Source organism: Pelobates fuscus, chromosome 2 (assembly GCF_036172605.1).
Source record: "Pelobates fuscus isolate aPelFus1 chromosome 2, aPelFus1.pri, whole genome shotgun sequence".
Lineage (NCBI taxonomy): Eukaryota > Metazoa > Chordata > Amphibia > Anura > Pelobatidae > Pelobates > Pelobates fuscus.
In genome coordinates, this window is record NC_086318.1 from 17,204,188 (window position 1) to 17,231,549 (window position 27,362).

At 42.8% G+C, this 27,362-nt stretch overlaps 1 protein-coding gene across 2 annotated transcripts in view; it reads right to left on the reverse strand.

The window, feature by feature from the left end:
- SCARA5 (scavenger receptor class A member 5) overlaps positions 1-27,362 on the reverse strand; it is a 389,331-nt gene that overhangs the window by 143,990 nt on the left and 217,979 nt on the right. For both annotated transcript variants that reach the window (XM_063441974.1, XM_063441975.1), the window contains one exon: positions 22,897-22,977. In XM_063441974.1, coding sequence (XP_063298044.1) covers positions 22,897-22,977 — 81 coding nt within the window. The remainder of the gene's footprint in view (positions 1-22,896; positions 22,978-27,362) is intronic.

The following is a 27,362-nucleotide window of genomic DNA, read 5'->3' on the forward strand; positions in this document are numbered from 1 at the left end:
CTAGCTTGGCCAACTTGGGTACTAAATACCTTCAAAGCTAGTTTAATAAAGCAGTGTTTAAAATACAGACCCCGTGTGTACGTTTTCTGTAAACACGTTATACATACATTTTAGGATTAGGTTACTGGTTCCTATAAAATACCTGGTACAGAGCTATTTCTGTTGATGTGAAATGGTTCTAATTATGTTAATGTTTGCGAATAAGCAACAGTGTTTACCTAAAGGAGGAAACTTCAACTATGTCCTACATCTCCATCTGTGTGCTAGAGGCTATTATGAATTATGCACCTGCTTTTCACGCACAACTTGAAATCGTGGACATATTAACTATGTGCAAAAGAAAAAGTCTTTGGAAACAAATGTTTTAGAACGAAAAGAAGCACATTAGATGGAATTATACATTGGCACAGCAGAGATGGAACGTTAAGGCTTGGAGTACTGACTTAAATCTGTCCATGATTTAGTGTGGCAGTAACCCAACGGATTAAGCAAGCCACACAAAATCCATAGGTGGTCTCATTTCAGGTGCCTGCTGACAGGTGTCCACATAAAATGGGACAAGAGGCCAAAAGCCTAAAGGAAACTTGGAAGCAGCTGCTCTACAGTTTACGGAACTGTATTTTTTTGACATATTGTTACACAACTTATCCGTTTTTTGAACAGATTGAACTAATAATTGCTTTTGGACAGATATTTTTAAAAGCCTCATTGCTGGGTTAGGGCAGCTTTTGACCTTTCTGGATCTTTTTTAATTCTCTATATGGAAGAATGCGAAGCTCCCAAAGAAACATTGGATTCTTTAATATACTTTATATTGTTTTTAGTTTTTTTATACACAGTTCTCATACAGTTCAGAAGCCCTAGAAAGGGAGAGAGATGTGAGTCATAATCTATATTCCCTAAAAAAAGAACTGAAAACTGAGACCAGCAATGGTAGATCACAACAGATGAGAATCCCTCTGCTCCAGGACTTTCACATTACAGGGGCATTTAATCATCTTTATGTATTTTTGTAAAAGCCAGCTGTAGAGATCCTTACCATTTTACAGTACATTAAATCTGTTCCTTGGACATATTTTAATACAGACTGCCACTACAAAACAATATGAGCATTAAAGTTAGGTAAAAACTAAAATTGTATCCTCAAAAAAACTTTCTACCCCCTCTCCCACCCCAAACCTCCATCCCGGTTCAATGTTTCAACTTGGGAGAAATGTATTTTTTGTCATCTGTTCCACAACCCAAAACATGGGCTACCCGAGGACAGCAATGTAAGATATTCCATAACCATTTTTGCATTTATAGTTACTTCCTAGAAATAAAGGGAATATAATTGATAACTAATTGCCTCATTAGAAATATAACACTTTTTATAACATTGGGATGTTTAATCCTCTATAACCGCATTGAAAGCATTAATGTAAGTGGACAGATTTACGCATTCAATCCTTCTGTGGGTCACATCATTACTCACTGGAACTCATCAACAATCGGAATTTGAAATGGTTCACTAAAGTTCATTCCTGCAACACTCCATTTGATCTGCTTACTCTAGAAATTATTCCATGACTTGTGTTCCATAACCCCACAAACATTTCACTGCAATTTTGTTGCATCTTCTTTAACAAGTAATATAAACTCATGCGGTTATTTAGTGATAGTAAGGGCAACATCTCAGTATAGATTGGCCAAGTGGCATGTTTCATACTAAGGGCAACCTGAGATAATATCAAGTTCCTTAGACCCTACAGGAAGACTTTCCATCCACCTGTCTCTCTCCATGTGAAGCTGATCCATATACCTTTACAATACTGGATAATATTCCAAACACAGTCATTCTACAGAAAGATATTCCTTAATTCTACCAGAAGTAATTCCATGACTTCATATCTATATCTTCAATGCATGCAGCTATGATGCCATCTTTTAATTTAACCCTAAAAATAAAAACATATCTGAAGCCTGTGACACATTATCATGAAACATTTGGGGGCTGAGACGCTCTCTCAACCCTACCTGCCGCAGGAGGATGGGGAGTTGGGGTCTCTCAAATCCTAATATTAACCACGAGAGCTGGAGTAGGACTTCTTTATCCTTTAATTTGTATGTGGGTGAGGTATGTTGGTCCCCAAGTACTATGGGCATGAATGTAATCTATTTTAATATAGTAGGCAGGTGCCCAGAAAGAATAACTAAAACTTAATTGAGCCCCTAGATCAGGGGTCCTCAAACTCCGGCCCCCCAGATGTTGCTGAACTACAACTCCCATGACTCTTTGAATTACATAGATAGCCAGATAATCATGGAGGTGTAGTTCAGCAACAGCTGGGGGGTCGGAGTTTGAGGACCCCTGCCCTAGATGATGGGATGGAGGGTTATATAATACAAAAGTACCAAGTACTGTAGTCCAATAATAATGCTTTTATAAATGTATTCTTCCTAAATGTATACTGATCCAGTCACACTATGCTGGGATAGTCTGTGCTTTCTATACAGTCCTATTAATGAGCGCTAGAGGTCTATGTGTATTGAGCTGGTCACACTATGCTGGGATAGTCTGTGCTTTCTATACAGTCCTATTAATGAGAGCTAGAGGTCTATGTGTACTGAGCCGGTCACACTATGCTGGGATAGTCTGTGTGCTCTCTATACAGACCTATTAATGAGCACTAGAGGTCTATGTGTACTGAGCCGGTCACGCTATACTGGGATAGTCTGTGCTTTCTATACTGTCCTATTAATGAGTGCTAGAGGTCTATGTGTACTGAGCCAGTCACACTACGCTGGGATAGTCTGTGCGCTTTCTATACAGTCCCATTAATGAGAGCTAGAGGTCTATGTGTACTGAGCCGGTCACACTACGCTGGGATAGTCTGTGTGCTTTCTATACAGTCCTATTAATGAGAGCTAGAGGTCTATGTGTACTGAGCTGGTCACACTATACTGGGATAGTCTGTGTGCTTTCTATACAGTCCTATTAATGAGAGCTAGAGGTCTATGTGTACTGAGCCGGTCACACTACGCTGGGATAGTCTGTGTGCTTTCTATACAGTCCTATTAATGAGCGCTATAGGTCTATGTGTACTGAGCTGGTCACACTATGCTGGGATAGTCTGTGTGCTTTCTATACAGTCCTATTAATGAGCGCTAGAGGTCTATGTGTACTGAGCCGGTCACACTACGCTGGGATAGTCTGTGTGCTTTCTATACAGTCCTATTAATGAGCGCTATAGGTCTATGTGTACTGAGCTGGTCACACTATGCTGGGATAGTCTGTGCGCTTTCTATACAGTCCCATTAATGAGAGCTAGAGGTCTATGTGTACTGAGCGGGTCACACTACGCTGGGATAGTCTGTGTGCTTTCTATACAGTCCTATTAATGAGCGCTAGAGGTCTATGTGTACTGAGCCGGTCACACTATGCTGGGATAGTCTGTGTGCTTTCTATACAGTCCTATTAATGAGCGCTAGAGGTCTATGTGTACTGAACCGGTCACACTATACTGGGATAGTTTGTGTGCTTTTTATACAGTCCTATTAATGAGAGCTAGAGGTCTATGTGTACTGAGCCGGTCACACTATACTGGGATAGTCTGTGCGCTTTCTATACAGTCCTATTAATGAGAGCTAGAGGTCTATGTGTACTGAGCCGGTCACACTATGCTGGGATAGTCTGTGTGCTTTCTATACAGTCCTATTAATGAGAGCCAGGGCCGGATTAACATAGGGGCTGATGGAGCTGCAGCTCCAGGCCCAGGCCCATGGAATAGGCCCATTTAAAAAAAAAAAAAATTTTTTTTTTTTTTTTTTTTTTTTACACACTACTCTTAGGTTTGCCACCTGACTGGTATTTTACTGGTTTTCCACCTGACTGGTATTTGAGGCTGCCTGGCCGTGCCAGTATTGCAGTAATACCGGCAATACAAATGCAGGTATTTTTCTCAGAATAAATGGAGATTACTCTGCAATACCAGCACCGGCCAGTAGGGGTCACTGTGTGTGGAGAGAGGCAGGGAAAGGAAGTTACAGCATATCCCTGCCTCTCTCTACTACTTACTGATCCGTGGGGGAGCAGCAACACAGCACAGAGTCCAGACAGCAGCTCTACAGCTCAGGTAAGAGAGGGATGGGGGGAAAGGCAGCAGGGACACATGGGGACACTGAGACACTAGGGGACACATGTAGACACTGAGACACTAGGGGACACTGAGACACTAGGTGACATATGGGGACACTGAGACACTAGGGGACACAGACACTAGGGGACAAATGGGGACACAGACACTAGGGGACACTGAGACACTAGGACACATGGGGACACAGACACTGGGAGACCTAGAAACACCGAGACACTTGGGGACACTGGAAAACATGGTGAGACACATGGGGATGCTGAGACACATGGGGATGCTGTGAGACATAGGGACATTGGGAGACAATGAGACATTGGGACACAGAGACACTATGTCCCCATTTCTCCCAGTGTCCCCATGTCCACCATCCAGTGTTGCTAGTGTCTCAGTGTCCCCAAGTCTCCCAGTGTCTGTGTCCCATGTCTCTCAGTGTGCCTAGTGTCCCCATGTGTCCCAGTGTCCTTATATGTCCCAGTGTCCCCATGTCTATGTCCACAACTGTCCCCATGTCTCCCAGTGTCCCCAAGTGTCTGTCTCCCAGCCAGTGTCCCCTACCCAGTGTCCCCTAGTCTCCCAGTGTCCCCATGTCTCTGTGCCCCTAGTGTCTTAGTGTCCCCAAATGGTTCAGTGTCCCCATGTCTCCCAGTGTCTGTGTTCCTAGTGTCTCAGTGTGCCTAGTGTCCCCATGTCTCCCAGTGTCCCTATATGTCCCAGTGTCCCCATGTCTATGTCCACAACTGTCCCCATGTCTCCCAGTGTCCCCAAGTGTCTGTCTCCCAGCCAGTGCCCCCAGTGTCCCCTAGTCTCCCAGTGTCCCCTAGTCTACCAGTGTCGTCTGTGTTCCCATGTCTCTGTGTCCCTAGTGTCTTAGTGTCCCCAAATGTTTCAGTGTCCCCATATCTCCCAGTGTCTGTGTCCCTAGTGTCTCAGTGTCCCCATTTCTCCAAGTTTCCCCAAATATTTCAGTGTCACCATGTCTCCCAGTGTCCCCATGTCTCTGTGTCCCCCGGTTTATCAGTGTCCCTGGGTCTCTCAGTGTCCCCATGTCTCTCAGTGTCCCCATGTCTCACTGTGTCCCCAGTATCCTAGTGACATGGGGACACACTGAGACATTGGGACACTGGGAGAAATGGGGACACTGAGACACTGGGAGACTAGGGGACTGGGCGACATGGGGACACTGACACTGTGATACATAGGGACACTGAGACACTGGGTGACTTGAGAGACTGAGACACTGGGAGCAATCCATCTATACAGCAGAATCAAACTGTGAGTAGTTTGTTGGTGATTTTACAGAATTTTCTCTGATGTCACTCCTTGTGATTATACAAATGATTAAGGCTAGTATTTTTTTTTCCAAGAAAGGTGGCAACCCTAACTACTCTTCACATACTCTTGCTTAAAGGAGCACTATAGGGTCAGGAACACAATCATGTATTTCTGACCCTATTATGTTAAAACCACCACCCTGGCCCCTTCTTGCCTCCCTAAGTATAGTAAAATATAACTTGTATTCAAGTCTGCAGCTGCTGGCTCTGCCGCTGAACTGACTGTCTGCTGACATCATCAGAAGTGGTGGTCTGAGCAAATAACAATACTTCCCCATAGGATTGGCTGAGACTGTCAACCAGGCAGATCAGGGGCAGAGCCAGCACAAGCCCTGGCCAATCAGCATCTCCTCATAAAGATAAATTGAATCAATGCATCTGTATGAGGAAAGTTCAGTGTCTGCATGCAGAGGGTGGAGACACTGAATGACAGTGTTGCACACTAGGCAGTACTGTCCCAGGAAGCACCTCTAGCAGCCATCTAAGGAGTGGCCAGTGGAGTTATTTTCTCTGAAAAGACAGTGTTTACTGCAAAAGGCCTCAATAGAATGATTCTACTTACCAGAACAAATACAATAAGCTGTAGTTGTTATGGTGACTATAGTGTCCCTTTAAGTTTGGAAGCTTAAGAGGGATGTATGGGAACAAAACTTGTGTGGACTGGCTGACAATAAAATTAGTTTAGGTAATGCAGACGCTTGTCTCTTTTAACACTGTGGCATGTCCCCTTTCTTCTACACTCACTACATACACCTTTTCTCTGTCCCAGACTATATACCAGGAATTTCTGCCTGCTAGTAAGAAGGTAAGGAGACAAGTGGACATGTGAGTGCTAGGGGACAGTCCTTAGAAAGCATGGAGTGAACGCATCATTAGACACATTTATGTCAAGCTCAGGGTGCTGCCTGCATAGCATGCCCTTAGTTGGACAGCCTGCAGGATTGGCGGGCAGCCTGACATGCATTCATGCCAGGCTGTCCTTCAAATTCTTTGGACAGACATGCCCCCTTTTTGGGCATGTTCTCCCCTTTTAGCAGGTCTGGTCACGTGATTTGCACCAATGGCCCACCCTTTTACCCCGCCCATTGACTTCCTGCTTCACTGGACACTGCTGTTAGGGGTTATGGATTTACTTGAAAGATGAAAGCATAAATTAGAGAGAGATTAGAATAGAGTATGTGTTTTCTTATAGCCGCATCCTATGAGTTTCCCTTCAGCACCATCTCCATCAGATACATGACGCTTGGGAGGTATGACTGTTTTAGTGTTTTTGGTCAATAAGATTCCGTAATTAGGCCTATCATAATTGTCAGCACCAGGCCCAGTGTGCTCTTAATCCGGCCCTGATGAGAGCTAGAGGTCTATGTGTACTGAGCCAGTCACACTATACTCGGATAGTCTGTGTGCTTTCTATACAGTCCTATTAATGAGAGCTAGAGGTCTATGTGTACTGAGCCGGTCACACTATACTGGGATAGTCTGTGCGCTTTCTATACAGTCCTATTAATGAGCGCTAGAGGTCTATGTGTACTGAGCAGGTCACACTATACTGGGATAGTCTGTGCGCTTTCTATACAGTCTTATTAATGAGAGCAAGAGGTCTATGTGTACTGAGCAGGTCACACTATGCTGGGATAGTCTGTGTGCTTTCTATACAGTCCTATTAATGAGCGCTAGAGGTCTATGTGTACTGAGCCGGTCACACTATACTGGGATAGTTTGTGTGCTTTTTATACAGTCCTATTAATGAGCGCTAGAGATCATTGACATTAAAACCCATAGTTTTTATATTCTCAATGTAAAACAACTCAGGGCTCTGATGGTTTAATTTGTTCACTGTGTCATTGTTCCTAGAGTCAACTAGGCACCCCAGAACGCTCCCTTGTTTGATGTCTGCATCTGTTCTTAATTCCCATAAATCACCTTACATTTATCAAAGACTGTTTTCTAGTTCTGTATATCTTTTTTTCTGCTGGATTGGGTGTAAAATGATACTTTATACATTGTTAGATGCTAATGTATGTTAGTATATTCCTATCACCTCATTAATCTCCTCCAATTCACACTAAGCTTTGAATTGCCCACTTGAGATATGATCAGTTAGTGAAAATATTCTCTCTGCTGCAATTCTCTACCTTCTCTTCTATCCATAAAGTATGCACAGAAATTGCTGTATTTTTATATAGTACAATACGATTCGTTTCTTGATTGCCACATACTGTTTGTAGACCTCCTGCTGGACGCCAGAGCTTTTGAAAACGAAAATAAATGGAATTACAGTAATATAAAACAGATAAAACTGGCATAATGTTACTATGATTCTAACAATAAACTGGATTAAGTGGCAGTGTGAGCAGTGGTATATTAAACCATTTTTCCTATCATAACTGTGTATGTATGGGCAGTTGTGCAACATTGGAGATACCACATACAACAGGGCCCAAAGTGCCATGTTATCCTGCTTCCTCTCTGTCAGGGTACCTGAAATCTCTACCTCTGAGAGAGGTAGAGACTTAGAAGTTTATCCGTCCAGAAGGGCTGTTTCCTCCGTCCCTCGCGGTCCTCCCGGTCATTTACACGCCGGCCGCGAGGGATCCACTTCCTTTTGTAACACGACGCCCAGCAGTCGACGTCATGACGCCAACCCGGACCGACCTGTCACTCAATTGTCTGGAGACTAATCAGGACTCGTCGGAGGCGTGTCTACTCTCCTGAGCCAGGGTATTTAACAGTGCTTCTTCCATTGGCTCATTGCCCTGTCGTGGTTCTAGCCTGTCTAGTCACTCAGCGCTCTTGTATTCCAGTTATCCTTTTGGTTCCGACCCGGCTTGTTTGTATTACTCTGCTTATCTCTGTTACCCTTTGACTCGGCTTGTTCCTCGCTTACCTGTCTTCTCGTTCCCTCGACCTCGGCTTGTCTTTGACCATTCTCTCTATCTCCGTACGTTAGTCCGGCCATTCTAAGGTCTGGTATACGTACCTTTCTACTGTCTGTACTCTGCGTGTTGGATCCCTGTCCCGATCCTGACATTACGACAGGGCCAATGGATCCTGCAAGTACAAACAGTCAGCTTGGTCCTTCCGATCCTAGGTTTGAAGCCATGGAACACAGAATGGATCAGATGGCCCTAGCACTACAGGCGTTATTATCTCGTGCTAATAACCCACCAGAGGAGACGCGTACTACTTCTATTTCCCCTGTGAGTTCAGGCCTAGAGGTAGCCACTGTAGGTGCCTCTTCCCGTATTACCCCACCAGTACGTTATGGTGGTTCACCTGAGAAGTGTCGTGGTTTTTTAAACCAGATCAGTATCCACTTTGAATTACAACCTCGCTCCTATCCTACAGATAGGGCGAAGGTTGGGTTTATTATCACCTTACTCATTGAGAGAGCTCTGAGAGGGGCCAACCCATTATGGGAGAATGATAACCCGTTAGTATATAATTATAATGCCTTTGTAGCTGCCTTTAGAAGAACTTTTGACCCTCCTGGTAGAAAGGTCAATGCAGCTAGATTACTTTTGCGCCTGAGACAAGAGAACCGAACACTTGTGGATTATGCACTAGAGTTCAGGTCTTTGGCGGCAGAAGTTAAGTGGAATGAGCAGGCTTATATAGATGTATTTTTGAACGGGCTATCAGATTTAATCCTTGACGAGGTTGCTACTAGGGAGCTTCCTGAAAATTTGGAGGATTTAATTTTGTTCATTTCTCGTATTGATGAGCGTTTAAGAGAGAGACAGAACACTCGAGAGAGGAACTTTAGACCTTCCTTTAAATTAGCTCCCGCATTTCAATGCCCTGATTCCACTACCTCACTGTTTCCTGAACCTATGCAGATAGGCAATACTCGCCTCTCAGAAGAGGAGAGACAGTACAGGAGAAGGGAGGGATTGTGTATGTATTGTGGAGTCAGAGGTCACTTACGCCTGAATTGCCCTAATCGCTCGGGAAACGCCCGCACCTAAGTTTCTCTAGAGGACAGGCCTTGGGTGTTTCTATTTTGTCCTCTACTCATAATTATAAAGATCACAGGCTTCTGCTACCAGTTTCTTTAACTTGGGAGAAGGGAGTACTAAAGACCATGGCTTTGATAGATTCCGGAGCTGCTGAGAATTTTATCGACCAGGCCTTTGCTACTAAACACACTATCCCATCCCAGTTAAGGGATACACCCTTGGCCGTTGAGGCCATAGATGGTAGACCTTTACTTGAACCTGTTATCTTTCGTGAAACCATACCCGTTAACTTAACTGTTGGTATCTTACACGAGGAAAACTTATCGCTTATGCTTATTTCTTCCCCTTCTGTTCCCATAGTCCTGGGTTACCCATGGTTAAAGAGACATAACCCTATTATTGATTGGGAGTTAGGGGAGATACTCTCATGGGGCCAGGGTTGCCAGGAGAGGTGTTTACGGAGGGTTTCTCCATTGGGTGTAATTAACACACCAGGTAGTTCTACCCAGTCTACAGATATACAGATACCGCCTCTGTACCTGGATTTAAAAGCAGTATTCGACAAAAAGAATGCTGATACTCTACCTCCACACAGGACTTTTGATTGTAAAATTAATCTACTACCTGGTACCATGCCTCCGAGGGGCAATGTATATCCTCTATCCACCAAAGAGAATTCAGTTCTAGAGGAATATATTCGGGAGAATCTAGACAAAGGATTCATTAGGAGATCTTCTTCTCCTGCCGGGGCTGGTTTTTTTTTTGTTAAAAAGAAGGATGGTTCCCTAAGACCTTGCATTGATTACCGAGGTTTGAATAAAATAACCATCAGAAATGCCTATCCGATCCCCTTGATTACCGAGCTGTTTGATCGCCTAAAGGGCTCTAAAATTTTCACCAAGTTGGATCTCAGAGGGGCATATAACTTGGTGAGAATCCAGCAAGGACACGAGTGGATGACAGCGTTCAATACCCGTTATGGGCATTATGAATACACGGTCATGCCTTTTGGTCTTTGTAACGCACCGGCAGTATTTCAGGATTTGATTAATGAAGTTCTTAGGGAATTTCAACATGATTGTGTTATTGTGTACCTGGACGACATACTTATACACTCTAGAGAGATTGAGACCCACCACAGACAAGTCAGAAAGGTATTACACAAACTTCTTCAACATGGGTTATACTGCAAATTGGAGAAATGTAGTTTTGACCAGTCTCAGATAGACTTTCTTGGTTACGTGATTTCTGGGGAAGGCTTTAAGATGGATCCCGACAAACTCCAGTCTATTTTAGATTGACCATTGCCTAAGGGACTCAAGGCTATTCAGAGGTTTATTGGTTTCTCCAATTATTATAGGCGCTTCATTAAGGGATACTCCTCTATTATTGTGCCTATTACCAATATGACCAGACAGGGGGCTGACACTAAGACTTGGTCTACTGAAGCTCTCGTTGCTTTCAAGACTCTCAAGGAACTTTTTGCTTCTGCTCCAATTTTAGTCCATCCTGATACAACTCTGCCGTTCCTACTCGAGGTCGATGCCTCTGAGACAGGCGTAGGTGCTATTCTGTCACAAAGGTTAGGGGTGGACAAACCACTACACCCTTGTGGTTTTTTTTCCAAGAAACTGTCTGGGCCTGAGAGCAGATATGACATCGGTGACAGGGAATTATTAGCGGTCATTATGGATTTAAAGGAGTGGAGACATTTATTGGAGGGGACCTTACATCCTGTTACCATTTTAACGGATCACAAGAACTTGTCCTATATTGGGGAGGCTAAGCGACTGTCCGCCAGACAAGCTCGTTGGTCCTTATTCCTGACCCACTTCAATTATGTGCTTACTTATAGACCTGGTTCTAAGAACTCTAAAGCCGATGCTTTGTCTCGCCAATATGAACCTTCTACTATATCTGAACCTGTTCTTTCCTCTATAGTTCCGAAATGCAATATTATCGCTAACACGAATCTCAGGATTCACTCTCCGTTACTTGCCGAGATCTTAAAGCTGCAACATCTAGCCCCTAAACAGACTCCTGGGGGTCGACATTTCGTTCCTCCTGCTCTTCAACTGGAACTGTTACAATGTTTCCACAACAGCAAGGTGGCTGGACATCCTGGCATTCGCAAGACGTGCGCTTTGATCTCTAAAGACTTCTGGTGGCCTGCTTTACGTAGGGATATTAAAGATTTCATCGGTGCATGTGAGGTTTGTACCAAGACCAAGCAACCTCATACGCCTCCATGTGGATTTCTGCATCCCTTAGAGGTTCCAGTAAAGCCATGGTCCTGTTTGGCTATGGACTTTATTGTCGATTTACCTATATCTAAAAAACAGACTGTTATCCTCACCGTGGTTGACAGATTCACCAAGATGGCTCACTTCGTTCCTCTGCCTAAACTTCCGTCTTCTCCCGAGTTGGCAGAGATATTTGCAAGGGAGATTTTTTGTTTACATGGGATACCCTCTCAAATTGTATCTGACAGAGGTTCCCAATTTGTTTCTCGTTTTTGGAGATCCTTCTGCTCTCAACTGGGTATCAAATTGAATTTCTCTTCCGCCTATCATCCTCAGTCTAACGGAGCTGCTGAACGCACCAACCAAAAGATTGAACAATATTTACGTTGTTTTGTTTCCGAACACCAGGATGATTGGGTCGGTTTGATTCCTTGGGCGGAGTTCGCGCACAACAATCTCGTTTGTGATTCTACTCATTCAAGCCCCTTCTTCATGAATTATGGCTTTCATCCATCCATTCTTCCCTCGGTTTCTCCTTCCCAAGGGGTACCGTCGGTTGATGTTCATGTTGCCAATTTGAGGAAGTTGTGGGATCAGACTCGACAAATTCTTCTGCACAATTCTATGCTGGTTAAGAAACACGCTGATAAACGTAGAAGGCCGTCTCCAGGCGATAGAGTATGGTTGAGTACTAGAAACATTTGTTTAAAAGTACCTTCCATGAAGTTCGCCCCTCGTTATATTGGACCTTACAGGGTTCTGACTCGGATTAACCCAGTTGCGTATCGTCTAGCTCTTCCATCTGCCTTACGCATCCCTAACTCCTTTCATGTTTCATTGCTGAAACCGCTAGTCTGCAACAGATTTTCCTCCACGGCATCTTCTCCTCGCTCTGTTCAGGTGGAGGGTCAGGAGGAGTTTGAGGTCAACTCTATCATCGATTCTCGAATCTCCCGGGGGAGAGTACAATATCTGGTCGACTGGAAAGGATATGGTCCTGAAGAGAGGAGTTGGGTACCTCAAGAGGATGTTCATGCTCCTCGCCTCCGCAGGGCGTTTCACTCCCGCTTCCCATCTCGTCCCGGTTCCTTCCGCCCGGTGGGCGTATCTGAGAGGGGGGGTACTGTCAGGGTACCTGAAGTCTCTACCTCTGAGAGAGGTAGAGACTTAGAAGTTTATCCGTCCAGAAGGGCTGTTTCCTCCGTCCCTCGCGGTCCTCCCGGTCATTTACACGCCGGCCGCGAGGGATCCACTTCCTTTTGTAACACGACGCCCAGCAGTCGACGTCATGACGCCAACCCGGACCGACCTGTCACTCAATTGTCTGGAGACTAATCAGGACTCCTCGGAGGCGTGCCTACTCTCCTGAGCCAGGGTATTTAACAGTGCTTCTTCCATTGGCTCATTGCCCTGTCGTGGTTCTAGCCTGTCTAGTCACTCAGCGCTCTTGTATTCCAGTTATCCTTTTGGTTCCGACCCGGCTTGTTTGAATTACTCTGCTTATCTCTGTTACCCTTTGACTCGGCTTGTTCCTCGCTTACCTGTCTTCTCGTTCCCTCGACCTCGGCTTGTCTTTGACCATTCTCTCTATCTCCGTACGTTAGTCCGGCCATTCTAAGGTCCGGTATACGTACCTTTCTACTGTCTGTACTCTGCGTGTTGGATCCCTGTCCCGATCCTGACACTCTCCTTGCCAAGGACACTCTATTTGCTGTTTCTCATTCTTTTACTCACTCACCAAATTATTTCATCAACCTCTTCTTGCTACCTTATTCTACTCCCGTCTCCACTCTCACACTAGGATTTATCTTCCTCGTCTTCTTCTACAATATTTCACTTACTATTTTTTACTTTTACTTTTTTGTGTTTTTTTTCACTAATAATTCTTTTTTTTATTATTTATTTCCCCGTTGATAACATTGTTTAATCCTTGTACCCCGGGCATTTCTTTCGTGTAGATTCTCTCCCTCCACACTCAAATCCCAGTTTTTACCCAATACTTTCCCATCCTATTCCCATTTTATTTTATTTTATTTTTCATGTCTCTGTTCCTGGAAGCTGGGTGTGTCTCCCCACACTCTGATCCCCTCCAAACTCTACCCTCTCCTCATCCCTCTCTTACTCCTGACGTGCACTCCATCCACTAGTTTGAACCTCTTTCTGCTTACATCGCCGTCATTTAGCGTAACCTTTGCTCACCTATCCTTTTCCTTGGCCATTACATTGCTCGGCTTTCCCATTTACTTTTTTCTAGCTTTGCAGTGTCTAAACATCTCTCAGTTACATCCTCTTTTGGTGTATCTGAATGGACTTCTTTTTCTACACATCATCCTTTTCAGACTGGCTTCCACTTCCTACTGAAATGGCTCTAACTACAGTGAACAATTATGATTTAATTATGGTTCAATACAAATGTTGTCTCTCCCTTCTAATTCTTCTTGAAAAACCGCTGCTGGTAACACATTTGATTGTGCTCTTCTTCTTTATATAATTTACTACCTTGATCTTCGTAGCTTTGCAGTTTCCTTAGTCTTGTCTTACAGCTTGTTGGAGCTTCTGAAGGCTCAATTCTCGGTCCTCTCTATACTGTCCTGCAACCTTCTTAGTTCCTCTGTATTCTAGTACCACTTATATACCTATGACACCCAGAAATAATTGTCATCCTTTGTTCTCTCTGCTGTTCTCTTGGAACACTGACTGACTCTTTTTGTGTCCAAATGGATTTCCTCGCATTTTGTAAAACTCAGTCTTTCCAAAACGTAGCTTCTTTTCTTCTCTACTACTAAACATAACCTCCTTGTTGTTCTATGTGGAATTAACGGCCAAAACATCAGACCAAACTTTGAAGGTCGCTGCTTTGGTGTTTTCTGTACACCCCATCTCTGTCTCCAACTCATGTCATCATGTCCAAATCCTGTCAACACATTGCTCTTGTTCGCTCCTTCTTCTTACATAAGACACTATAAATGCCCATATTATCCTAGGGTATCATATGGAAATGTAGACAATGTGATGCTTTAACCTCTTAAGGACACATGACATGTGTGACATGTCATGATTCCCTTTTATTCCAGAAGTTTGGTCCTTGAGGGGTTAAACCTGAATCCCCCCTACTTGTCACCATTGCACATTACGTGATCACAGCCCAAAATAAGAACAGGTAAAACAATTTATGCAAAACATATTAGATGATAATAGGGGAACCATTGATAGAACTGAATGAGCTTGCCCCATACCTCCCTGCCAAGTCAACTAATGTACTCTTAGCTGTCTGTTGAAGATAATATTATAAATCATAAAACTCACATGGGTGTATAAAGAAAAAAGTTTGGACACTGTTACATTACTGTAAGGGAACCGCTGGCACCCTGACCGGGTACCCTCCGCTGACGGAAGCTCCTAGTGCTTTCCGAGGTCTCCAAGCACTCTGCCTGACACCATAACCACTGCAGACCCCACGAACCACCGCAGCTTGGTTGGGGTCTCGCCAACTCCACCCACTCTGGACCCAAGACCAGGGTCCAGCTTCCAGTAGGTGGACCTCTCAGAATTCCAGAGAGCAGGAACAGGAACAAGCTCTTAGCAGAGCTCAGCGATTATACCCTGGGGAGTATAGTGATTATAGCAATCCCCAGAGTGTAGTTCTCCAATCCCCCAAACATGAGCCGAAACTTCATGAAGGTACAAGATGATCTGAGGTGCTAGCACACCCAGTCTGGCTTTTATTACAGTTGTTGCAAATACAGGACCGCCCACAGGGAGGGATAAAACAACCAATCATATCACAGTTACATCCCACAGATTCCCTCCACTAAATGAACATTTCACACATCAATCCATTCAGGGGAACAACATATTAAAAAATGACACGAATCAGACCAGTGGTTTAAAAGTTAAGGGAAAGTCCTTTGTTACCAAATGAAGCATGGCTTTTTTTCCCCAAAACAAGTTCCACAGAGTCTCTATCCTGGAGATAATTGGGAAGTAATCCAATTATCTCCAAGGACAGAGGCAAAACTCCATTAGCCACATGGCAGACAAAGGACAATAAAAGACGTAAAAGTACATACTGTTACATTTATCACATAGAACCTACACATTTACAATTTACCTAACACATAATAGCATACATAATATTGAAGACAGCCTGAATGCAATCTGCTACACAGTCTTAAAGGGACATTGTTCCTAAAAGTCATAATATGTCCACGGATGGTTTTTAAAGGGCCAGCAGCAGCACCATACAAATCCAATATGCCCAAATGTTGCACCTGAAAGGCCAAATCTCCCAGGGACCATAGTCAACAGGTAAGAGGCTGGCAATCAGGCTCCTCCAACAGCCAGGGGTAAAGGGCAGCTTGTCACCAATAAACCCAGTGACAAAAGGCATTTCGTCACACTTACCTTCTCTTGATTAGCACTGAGAGTTTATATATAAATATCTTCTCTGTCTTAGCAGAAAACTTAATTTAAAAAAAATAAATAAAATGGTGTGTAGTTTTAAGAACCTTTACAACTGAATAAATAAGTTCACCCATAATATTAGCCTCATCAAAGTGTTTAAATTAAATTAGCTTTATTAGTGGGATGACAGCCAATCTGGCAAGGCACAGGCACATGATTGATGTGTCGTTTCACTCTCTGAATTTCTCCATTGACGCTCACATGTGGAAGCAGTTTGGGAGATATAGTTATTTTGTGAATGCGTAGATGAAAGGATGTTAAATTTGTACAGCGTTTTGTTATATTACAAGGTTAACAGACATGATAAAGTGTTTGCAGTGTCTTCAGCTGAGGGGCCACTAGTTAAAAAAAAAAAGTAAGAATTTGTGGCGTATATAAAAGGCCACATTGTGCTTTCTAATTGCATCAAATTCTCATTTTTTTATAATCATTAGTTCAACTGCAGATATTTAAAAGGCCACAGTCACTGCACCAAAGAGTATTTTTATTGTGAGAGCTGCTACTTATTATGTGCAGACACTTGGTGCTCTACATCTCCCAGAGGTCTCAGATGCTCCGGTGGGATTTCGTGTAAAGAAAAAAACAGTACTCTCGGGGGGTTCCAAAAAAAAAAAATGAAAAAATAAATAATTCAGTTCAAACTAATATCTGAAGAGAATATTACAATTACTAACAAACAAACACACATAAAGTTAGCAGAGTTTGAAAACAAGAAAATTCACCAAAATAAGGCAGAGTGAAGTAAAGACCAGGTGAATAGTGTCGTAACTACAGGGGTCACTGGGGTTTCGAGTGCGACTGGGCCCAATGTGTTCCGCCTGTCACATGGACCCAGGAGGTGGTCGGCTGGTTGGCTTGTTGGCTGGCCATCGTATGGACCCCTGAAGTTGGCAGATATCCAGTAAGGCAGAGAAGGCATCTGCTTAACAGGGCACTGCCGATATATACTGAGGAGAAGAGAAGAGGCAGGTGGCGAGGGAGTGCAGATCTCCAGCATTGATCCCTTGCGTTTTTTTTAGTGATACTGGGAGCCGAGATATGACGTCACTCCAGCATTACTAAACGGCACACTAGAGAGCAGTGCTGGAAGAGCACGAAGGTCAAAGCAGACACTGGACCCCAGGGAAAGTATCCACACTAGCTCTTCTAAAGGCAGGGAGACTGGATGGGCCTAAAAAAAAAAAAACACAAACAAAAAATAAAATAAAAAATTTGGTGTATGAGAGAATGTGTATATGTGTGAGTGTATATACTTGCATTCCAGAATGCTAGTGTTTATTAGAGGGTAAGTGTAGTGGAGCTCCCTGTACCCTGGCTGGGTACATCTGCCAAGGATTGCTTCCTAGCTGGAACAGGGGAAAAACCTCAGTGCTTCTGCCCCAGTTGCTGTGGCTTTACTGGGGTCCTCCTGGAGCCTCTTCATCCTGGAACAGGATAGGGGACTGTAACAGTCACCAGGGGACTTATAGAACAGTTTACCAGGAGTTGGAGTCCAGTCGCAGGAGATGGCACAGGAAGCAGGCAAAATTCAAAACACAGTACAGATAAAGGGGTAATCCAAAGTCAGGGTCAGGCGAGAAGCAGAAGTCAGGGCTGGCAGCGGAGTAACGAAGTCGGTAAATCAGGCAGAGGTCAGAGTCCAGGAAATCAGTCAGTAGCAAATCAAAGATCCAGCAGGAAACACCAAACAGGCAAAATGACGAGATCCTAGCTTTCAGGCAGGGCTGGCTTTTACAGCTTGCTGATTAGATGCAGCTGATCCTAATTGGAAAATGGCTGCAGGTGGATAAGTGCTGCTTAATCCAGGGCAAGGTGGTCAAGAAGCAGAAAAATGCAAACAGAAACTGGACAACACACAGTCCTGGGAGCTGTAGTCCTTACAAGGACTTTCCCTGCCGAATCCAAAGGTGCTGAGCAGTGATTGTAGCCGACACATAGTTCTGGGAGAACAACTGGTTTAATGCATCCAAATACAGTCTTTTTATACACAGACCCCAGCAGGGGGTCTTCATTGTCTTCACTACAAGCCCTTCCATGGAATCTCTGGGCCTGAGAGATAGTTTTGTTAAAAAACGGTAAGCTAATTATCTCCCAGGAGCAGAGAGGCAAACACAAAAATATAAAAACATTAAAATACCCCAAAACATCATAAAACCATAAAATAACCCCACAAATAATATATCCGGATCAGAGTGCCTAAGTTCTCCAAATAGCACTCAGATCCATGTAGTGTTGGGGAAACACAAGTTTTGACCGGCCGCACATGTCATCCTATGCCCAAAGTAGTTCCAGGGCATTTGGTGCTTTTGCTGGTCAACTTTTGGGAGCTTCTCCGACCTCAATATGGGGTGCGCCACCTGGTTTTTAGGTAGAGATTGTTCCCCTTAGTCTCAGGCACCTTCCTTCCAAAAAGCACTCTCTTGGTGGATTTCAAAGTGGTTCAAAACCGGGAACCGCACTGTCACCTCATGCCAAAAACATTTCCATAACATTCGTGTCTAAGTCCCGCTGAGGCAACCGTGAACCCACAAAGTCCTCATGCCAAATTTAGTTCCATAGTGGTCGCGGCTAAGTACCACTGGGACTATTTGTGGGTTTGGTCACAGTAAGTTACCTCAGTAGTGTGATGTGTCATCTCCTTAGAGCCTTAACCACGCATGATTAAAGCTCTAAGGAGCCGAAACGTTGCACTATTGAGGTTACTCGCCCTCTAAAAAACACTGAGACTACTTGCATCCTGGAGTGCTGCCTGTTTTTCGGTTCTTCTTGGTACTGGAATGGGTTGGTGGTGTCCATTAATGCAGAGAGCACCTCCTGGGAGATTGGCTGGATCATTAGGTGGAACCAAAGTGCGGGGTGGCTTGTTTCTTGTTACATAGTTACATAGCTGAAAAGAGACTTGCGTCCATCAAGTTCAGCCTTCCTCACATATGTTTTTACTTTTGATCCCAAAGAACGCAAAAAAAACACAGTCTGAAGCACTTCCAATTTTGCAACAAACTAGGAAAAAAATTATTTCTTGACCCCAAAAATAGCAGTCAGATGTCTCCTTGGATCAAGCAGCTATTACCCCACTAATTAGAAATTATATCCCTGTATATTATGTTTTTGGAAGTATTTATCCAATTGCTGTTTAAACATCTGTATGGACTCTGACAAAACCACCTCTTCAGGCAGAGAATTCCATATACTTATTACTATTACTGTAAAAAAAAAAAAAACATTTCCTTTGTCTTAAAATAAATCTCCTTTCTTCCAGCCTAAATGTGTGAGCTTGTGTCCTATGTATAGCCCTGTTTATGAATAGATTTCCAGAAACTGGTTTGTACTGGCCTCGAATATATTTGTATAATGTTATCATATCCTCTCTGAGGCGCCGTTTTTCCCAAACTAAAGAGATTTAATATTTTTAGCCTTTCTTTGTAACTAAAGTGCTCCATTCCTTTTATCAATTTTGTAGCTCATCTCTGCACTTTTTCTAGTGCCATGATTTCCTTCTTTAGAACAGGTGCCCAAAATTGCACAACATATTCAAGGTGTGGTCTTACCAGCGATTTATAAAGAGGCAAAAAAATAATTTCATCCCTAGAATTAATTCTCCTATTTATACATGACAAAACCTTACTGGCCTTAGCAGCTGCAGATTGACATTGCATATTGCTGCCTAATTTGTCTATAACAATTCCCAAATCCTTCTCGCGTATGGTTATCCCTAATTCACTACCATTTAGGGTGTAAGTTGCTTGTGCATTCTTGACCCCAAAGTGCATAACTTTGCATTTCTCTACATTAAATTTCAACTGCCATTTTATTGCCCGGTCCCCCAATCTATCTAGATCCCTCTGCAGCAAAGCAATATCCTGCTCACATTTTATTACTTTACAAAGGTTTGTGTCATCTGCAAACACTGAAACATGGCTTCCAATGCCTATTGCAAGATCATTTATAAATATGTTAAATAGAAGCAGTCCCAAAACAGAACCCTGAGGGACACCACTTACCACTTTTGTCCAGCCTGAAAATGTACCATTAATGACAACTTGTTGTACTCTATCCTTCAGCTAATGTTCTACCCAAGAGCAAGAATATTCATCTAGAACAATTTCTTTAAGTTTGAAGACTAACCTATTGTGAGAAAATGTATTAAATGCCTTGGCAAAATCCAAGTAGATCACATCCACTGCAACACCCTGATCTATATGTCTACTTACTTCTTCATAGTATGCAATCAGGTTAGTTTGGCATGACCTATGTTTCATAAAACCATGCTGATTATTGCTAACAACAAAGTTCTTCATAATGAATTCCTGAATATTATCCCTTAATAAGCCCTTCAAGTATTTTCCCAGTCAGTGAAGTAAAGCTCACAGGTCTATGATTTCCAGGCAAGGATTGTGAACCCTTTTTAAATATAGGAATGACATGTGCCTTCCTCCAATCCTCCGGTACAGTACATGAAACAAAAGAATCTTGAAAGATTAAATACAGAGGTTCACTTATTTCCTCACTTAGCTCTTTAGGTACTCGTGGGTGAATGCCATCAGGAACCAGAGCTTTATTTAAATTAATCTTTAACTGCTGTAGCACCTTGTCTTGAGTCATCCAATCACAAGATATCTGCAAGTTTTTTTGCAGCAATCATTTGCATATATCTTGCCATGGGATCCTCATTAATATATACTGAAGAAAAATAGTTATTTAAAATTTCTGCCTTTTCCTGGTCTTCATTAACTAACAGACCCATCTCTGTGTCCAGTGTACCTACACTTTCAATTTTTTGTTTTTTTAGAATTGATATACTTGAAAAAAAAATTGGGGTTGGTTTTGCATTCTTTGGCTATCAATTTCTCATTTTCTACTTTAGCCACTTTAATTGCCTTTTTGCAAGCATTATTGGCTTCCTTATAACTTATGTAGGATGCCTCTGATTTGCCTGATTTAAATGTTTTAAATGCCCTTTTCTTATTTTTAATCTTTATTTACCCATAACTCAATACTGAGAAATGTACATTTATAATATTTGTTTGAAGAGCTTTTAGCATTTAGCTGAGCATTTAGCCTCAGTTTTTTGTTTTTTTTCTTCACTAAGGAGTTTATACCAGTCGATATGTTGTAGAGCTGCCCTAATCTTATTGAAATTGGATTTTTTTTAAATTATACATTTTAGTATACCCCACATGCTTTTTCTTTTTAGTTTATTAAAAAATGACTATATTGTGATCACTATTTCCCAAATGCTCCCCTACTTGAATGTTGGTCAAAAGATCAACATTGTGTGTTATAACGAGATCCAGACAAGCATCCTTTCTAGTTGGTTCTTGTACCAGTTGTGACATGAAGGTGTCATTTAACACATTCAAAAACTTGATTCCCCTTAAAAAAGTACTAGTTCCTCTATCCTTATTTATGTCCTGGTAAATAAAATCTCAAATAATTAACGTGTTACCCCGATTCGCAGCTTTCCCAATTTGCTCTAACAGCTGTTCTTCCTCATTAATATTTACATTAGGTGGTTTATAACATATCCCAACCAATAATGTATTTCCCTTTGTTTTCCCCAAGCAGATATCTACCCATAAAGCCTCCACATGTTCCTTGTCACACTCCACATGCCTAAGATTTGGCATTCATTCATGGTTGACATACAAACATAACCCACCACCTGTTTTTCCTATCCTTCCTAAATAACGTGTACCCATTTATGTAAACTGCCCAGTCATGTGTCTCATCCCACCATGTTTCTGTTATGCCTATTATATTATATTGTTTAGTGTATGCTATTGCCTCTATTTGTTATATGTGTGAGTGTGTCAGTCAGTATCAGTGAGTTTATGTGTCAGTGAGTGCCAAATCATTGAGAGTGTGTGTCTGTCAGTGTGTTTGTGTATATCAGTGCATTTGTCTGTCTTTGAGTGTGTATATGTCAGTGTATGTGTATCTGACAGTGTGTGTCTGTCAGTAAGAGTGTGTGTATGTCAGTTTATATCAAATCAATGAGAGTATGTGTCTGTCATTGTGTTTGTGTATAGAAAAAAAAGGGAACTGGGGACACACTCCCAGAACATGCATCAATTTGGGGATTCAGTTACTCCATATGTCCATATCGTGTTAAGCCCACCAGTACCTAACAGTATCCCAATGTCAGTGGGTCGTATATTAATTTTAACATGAGAGATGACCATGCTAACTGCAACATTTACAGATTAAACGGCTTCCAGAGACTTTCCTTAAATGATGCTTTCCTGTGGTCACTTCTGTGACGGAGCTCCAGCCAAAGAACACCTATAGTGGATGGGTGAGGAGCTCAACCTAGCGGGAATATGGTCTGGATTCCAAAATATACACAGATAAAAGGGAATTGAAAAAATCAGATGCTCGAAATAAATGTTCTCCCCTTATAGGTTAAGTCTAAAATAATGTGACTAATGCTGTCCCTATCTGTACCTTCAAGGGCACCTACCTCTAAATTGGAGTCAAATAGACTTTTTATCTAAACCAAAGCTGTGCTCTATGCCCCTACTAAATGTCAAGAGGTAGTAAAAACTAACTCCTCAGAGGATAAGAACGGAATAAAAAAAAAAATCAGATATGGAAAACCTCTATATGTTGAGAATATACAGGAATACTTTCTGGAGATTATGTATTCTACAAGCTGTGACATATGTGGGAAGAAATATTATTATTGTTATTTTAAATATTACTTTAAACCAATAGGAAACAATATTAACAGGCATAATTATTGTGAAGGTGATTAAAATCGAATTACCTCTTAATCCAGGTAAACCCGGAGGACCAGGTTCTCCTTCCATTCCTTCGTGACCCATTTCTCCCTTTGGGCCAGGTGGTCCTACAATGAAGAATAGAAAAATTAATTGACAATTGGTTATTGTTTGAGTGTTGCTGCTGAGGTTGGGATTCCAATATCATATTTATGGAGTAGACATGCCTTCACAAAACACCTCACAAAACCATCCTGTATCCAGGGCTGAGTTTATCATTTGCAACATAAACTCTAAGTCCACACATTATAACATGCAGCATAAACTTAACTAAACATCTACAAATCTGCACCTACGCAGAAAAAAACAGTATGATATTGGATATTCTCTGAATACGGATGTTGTAGCTTATATTTGCCAATTATTATGCACTAATTAATACCATAGTAGAAGCTAATGTTTAAATGATTTTAAGTACCTGAAATGGCTGTAATATTACATCATCCCCCTTACACTCCTGATATGTTGATCCCATTCGATCACCATAAACAATGACTTATCTTCATATGTGGAAAGTGTCTTTAAGGGCAGGATAAGCTTATTTAACAAAGGAGAGAGCATAATCTAAAGCTACTAGATCACATCAAACTTAAAAAATAGTATATTTCCTTTTAAAGTTAGAGTGTTTTCAGGTGCAACAAAGTATGGCATCCCATATACATTGTTTCACTTTTATAGACAATATATTATCTAAAGTAATTAATGCCATAGGTGTCAGAGCTTTCAAACTGTCAATACTTTCTGTACAACTGTTTTCACGAAACCCATGGATTCAGCCAGTCTCCTATTTCACTAGTTAGTTTGGCTTGTAGTTTATCTAGCGGAACCAAAATACTCTATATACCATATAGTCAGTTAAATTGTGTTAAAGGGACATGCATCGCTTACAGTTATTTTTTTAAATAGCAAAAAAAAAAAACACATTTGAATTAAAATAAAAAACAAAATAATGCCCCAAAAAATTGAAAGGTATGTCATAAATATTTAAAAACTCACTATAAACTTTATCGGGGCACTTCTTCCCATAGAGCATTCTGCTACCGCCTCTTCCCCAGCTAAACAACGCACAGAGCCCGCCTGATCTAAATGAAAATGTGACTAGAGAAGGCAGCCTTCTTCCATTGCATCATTGTGCAGTTCTGGCACTCTTGTCCCCATTGAGGGCACTTTCTGTGGTGGACACAGGTCACCATGGGCACTCTGACCGGTGTGTGTCTACGCAGCCCCATACACAGTAAATTGCAACACACTGTGTGTTCTGACACCTTTCTACCATGGCCAGCATTAAATATTTCAGCAATTGGAGCTACAGTAGCTCTTTTGTGTTAATGGATCAGACAGCTAACTTTCACGCATGACCCTAATGCCTGTTCACCAAATGCCCTTTCTTGCACCATTTTTGGTAGGTACTAAGCCCTGCATACCAGGAACACCCCAATAGATTTGCCGTTTTGGAGATGGTCGACCCAGATATTTGGTCCAGACGTTTGGCCAGATCTTTTCTCTTGCCCATTTTTCCTGCTTCGAACACATGAAATCCAAGAACTGACAGTTCACTTTATCCTACTCCTTGACAAGCGCCATTGTAATAATATAATAAATGTCATTCACTTCACCTGTCAGTGGGTTTAATAATGTGGCGGATTAATTTACTTTTGTATGCATAAACGTTTGTATTAAAAAGGGTTAACGTTAAATGTCATCCTGTTTGCAGTAATTTCATATATTTTCTTTATTAAAATGGCTATAAATGGGCAGAACTATAGCGGTTTAACAATATCTTAAGCTATATTATTAAGATGTTCCAAAGAGAAGAAAGGTGTTTATAACAGTCTGCTTTTATACGAAAGACCAATAAATCCTACAAATACATGAGATGTGCATGAAAAACTCTAAAAGTATGTTTTTTTCAACTTTTTCCTATCAACATGTTTGCTGCATTAGCAAAATAGTGGTTTCTTCCTGTTTAGAGTCATGTAAGAAAAATGTACAGAATAAAACTATGATGCAATAAATGAAATTAACGCTAAAGGCCAAATATTTCACGCACAGCTCAGGAGACCACAAACTAAGCTTTATCATTCCGTGTAAATACGAATCAGTTCAGAATAAGGTTAGCAAAACACATTGAAAGTGCCTAGACCATAAATAGATTGAAAAAGGAGACATCAAGACAGTAAGAAATCTGTGTGTGTCCCTGTAAATATGGGAAATGGGGGAGAAGTGCCTGAATCGGGGCCCCTTAACACTTATTTAATTTATTATGATGTTTGTCCTGCAAAAGTAATTACAGAGCCCATTATTAGTCTCCTATAATCCGCACTCCTTTTGGCTTTTCATAACCCCACACTCCCCGAGCAGTACGCTCTCTCCGTCTCTCTATGACCTGCACTCCCTGAGTAGTACGCTCTCTCCGTCTCTCTATAACCTGCACTCCCTGCGCAGTATGCTCTCTCTGGCGCTCTATAACCTGCACTCCCTGAGCAGTACGCTCTCTCCGTCTCTCTATAACCTGCACTCCCTGAGCAGTATGCTCTCTCCGTCTCTCTATAACCTGCACTCCCTGAGCAGTACGCTCTCTCCGGCTCTCTATAACCTGCACTCCCTGAGCAGTATGCTCTCTCCGGCTTTCTATAACCTGCACTCCCTGAGCAGTATGCTCTCTCCGGCGTTCCTATAACCTGCACTCCCTGAGCAGTACGCTCTCTCCGTCTCTCTATAACCTGCACTCCCTGAGCAGTATGCTCTCTCCGGCTTTCTATAACCTGCACTCCCCCTGAGCAGTACGCTCTCTCCGTCTCTCTATAACCTGCACTCCCTGAGCAGTATGCTCTCTCCAGCTCTCTTTAACCTGCACTCTCTGAGCAGTACGCTCTCTCTGGCTCTCTATAACCTGCACTCCCTGAGCAGTATGCTCTCTCCGGCTCTCTATTACCCACACTCCCTGAGTAGTACGCTCTCTATAACCTGCACTCTCTGAGCAGTACACTCTCTCCAGCTCTCTGTAACCTGCACTCTCTGAGCAGTACACTCTCTCCAGCTCTCTATAACCTGCACTCTCTGAGCAGTACACTCTCTCCAGCTCTCTCTAACCTGCACTCCCTGAGCAGGCCCTCCTATAACCTGCACTCCCTGAGCAGTGTGCTCTCTCCGGCTCTCTATAACCTGCACTCCCTGAGCAGTATGCTCTCTCCGGCTCTCTATAACCTGCACTCCCTGAGCAGTACGCTCTCTCCGGCTCTCTATAACCCGCACTCCCTGAGCAGTACGCTCTCTCCGGCTCTCTATAACCTGCACTCCCTGAGCAGTACACTCTCTCCGGCTCTTCATAACCTGCACTCCCTGAGAAATACGCTCTTTCCAGCTCTCTATAACCTACACTCCCTGAGCAGTACGCTCTCTCTGTCGCTCTATAACCTGCACTCCCTGAGCAGTACGCTCTCTCAGGCTCTCTATAACCTGCACTCTCTGAGCAGTATGCTGTCTCCAGCTCTCCTATAACCCACACTCCCTGAGCAGTACGCTCTCCATGGCTCTCTATAACCTGCACTCTCTGAGCAGTATGCTCTCCAGCTCTCCTCAAACCTGCACTACCTGAGTAGTATGATCTCTCCGGCACTGAACATGCACTTCAGGAGTTTGAGCAGTAGACATACAGTGTATTTATATTTATATATAGTGCTAACATGCACTTAGCCCTTTACAGGTTTAAACATCACAACATTTCTAATGGAAAAAGAGAGTAGTGCGTGGACTGGCACGTGCCCAAAACTAGCAAACAATGGATACACATGGAACGGAGCCAAATAGATGGGTCGATTCCGGCCGCGGTGTGGCTCGGGGGCTCTTTGACGGGTGCACACTCCCGCAACCACCTGCTCATTGGAGCGACGCTACAAACCTGGTGCTCCATAAGGACCACCCTAACGCTGACCACCACCCTAGGACCATTGACGCTGATCACACATAATCCAGACCTAGCGGGAGGCCTTACACCACAGGATATCAAGGCCTACAGGGACTCAGACTGGACGTACATGCACCAGTGGTGCACAGGGGACTCGCTGAAGCAACTACAAGATCTGATGCCAGAACGGATACCATCGGGACTGGATATATTTCGATACTTCCAAACTAAAACCTACTATCAATCCCACTATGGGAGACATCTATTCCATAAGCCCCTGACAGAATTCGAACAACGTTGCACGAAAAGCAAACACCTGTGCAGAGGAATCTCGTACCTCTACACAATGCTTCTGTCCTCATTGCAGCCCGCACCCCTTAAACATACCACGCGCTGGGAAGAAGCCACGGGAGTCACACTGACGGACCCCCAGTGGATGAAAATCCATATCTTGACACACCAAAGTTCAATGTGTACCAAACAACAGGAACTCAACTTTAAACTGCTGACCAACTGGTACATGACGCCTGAGAGAATACACAGGAT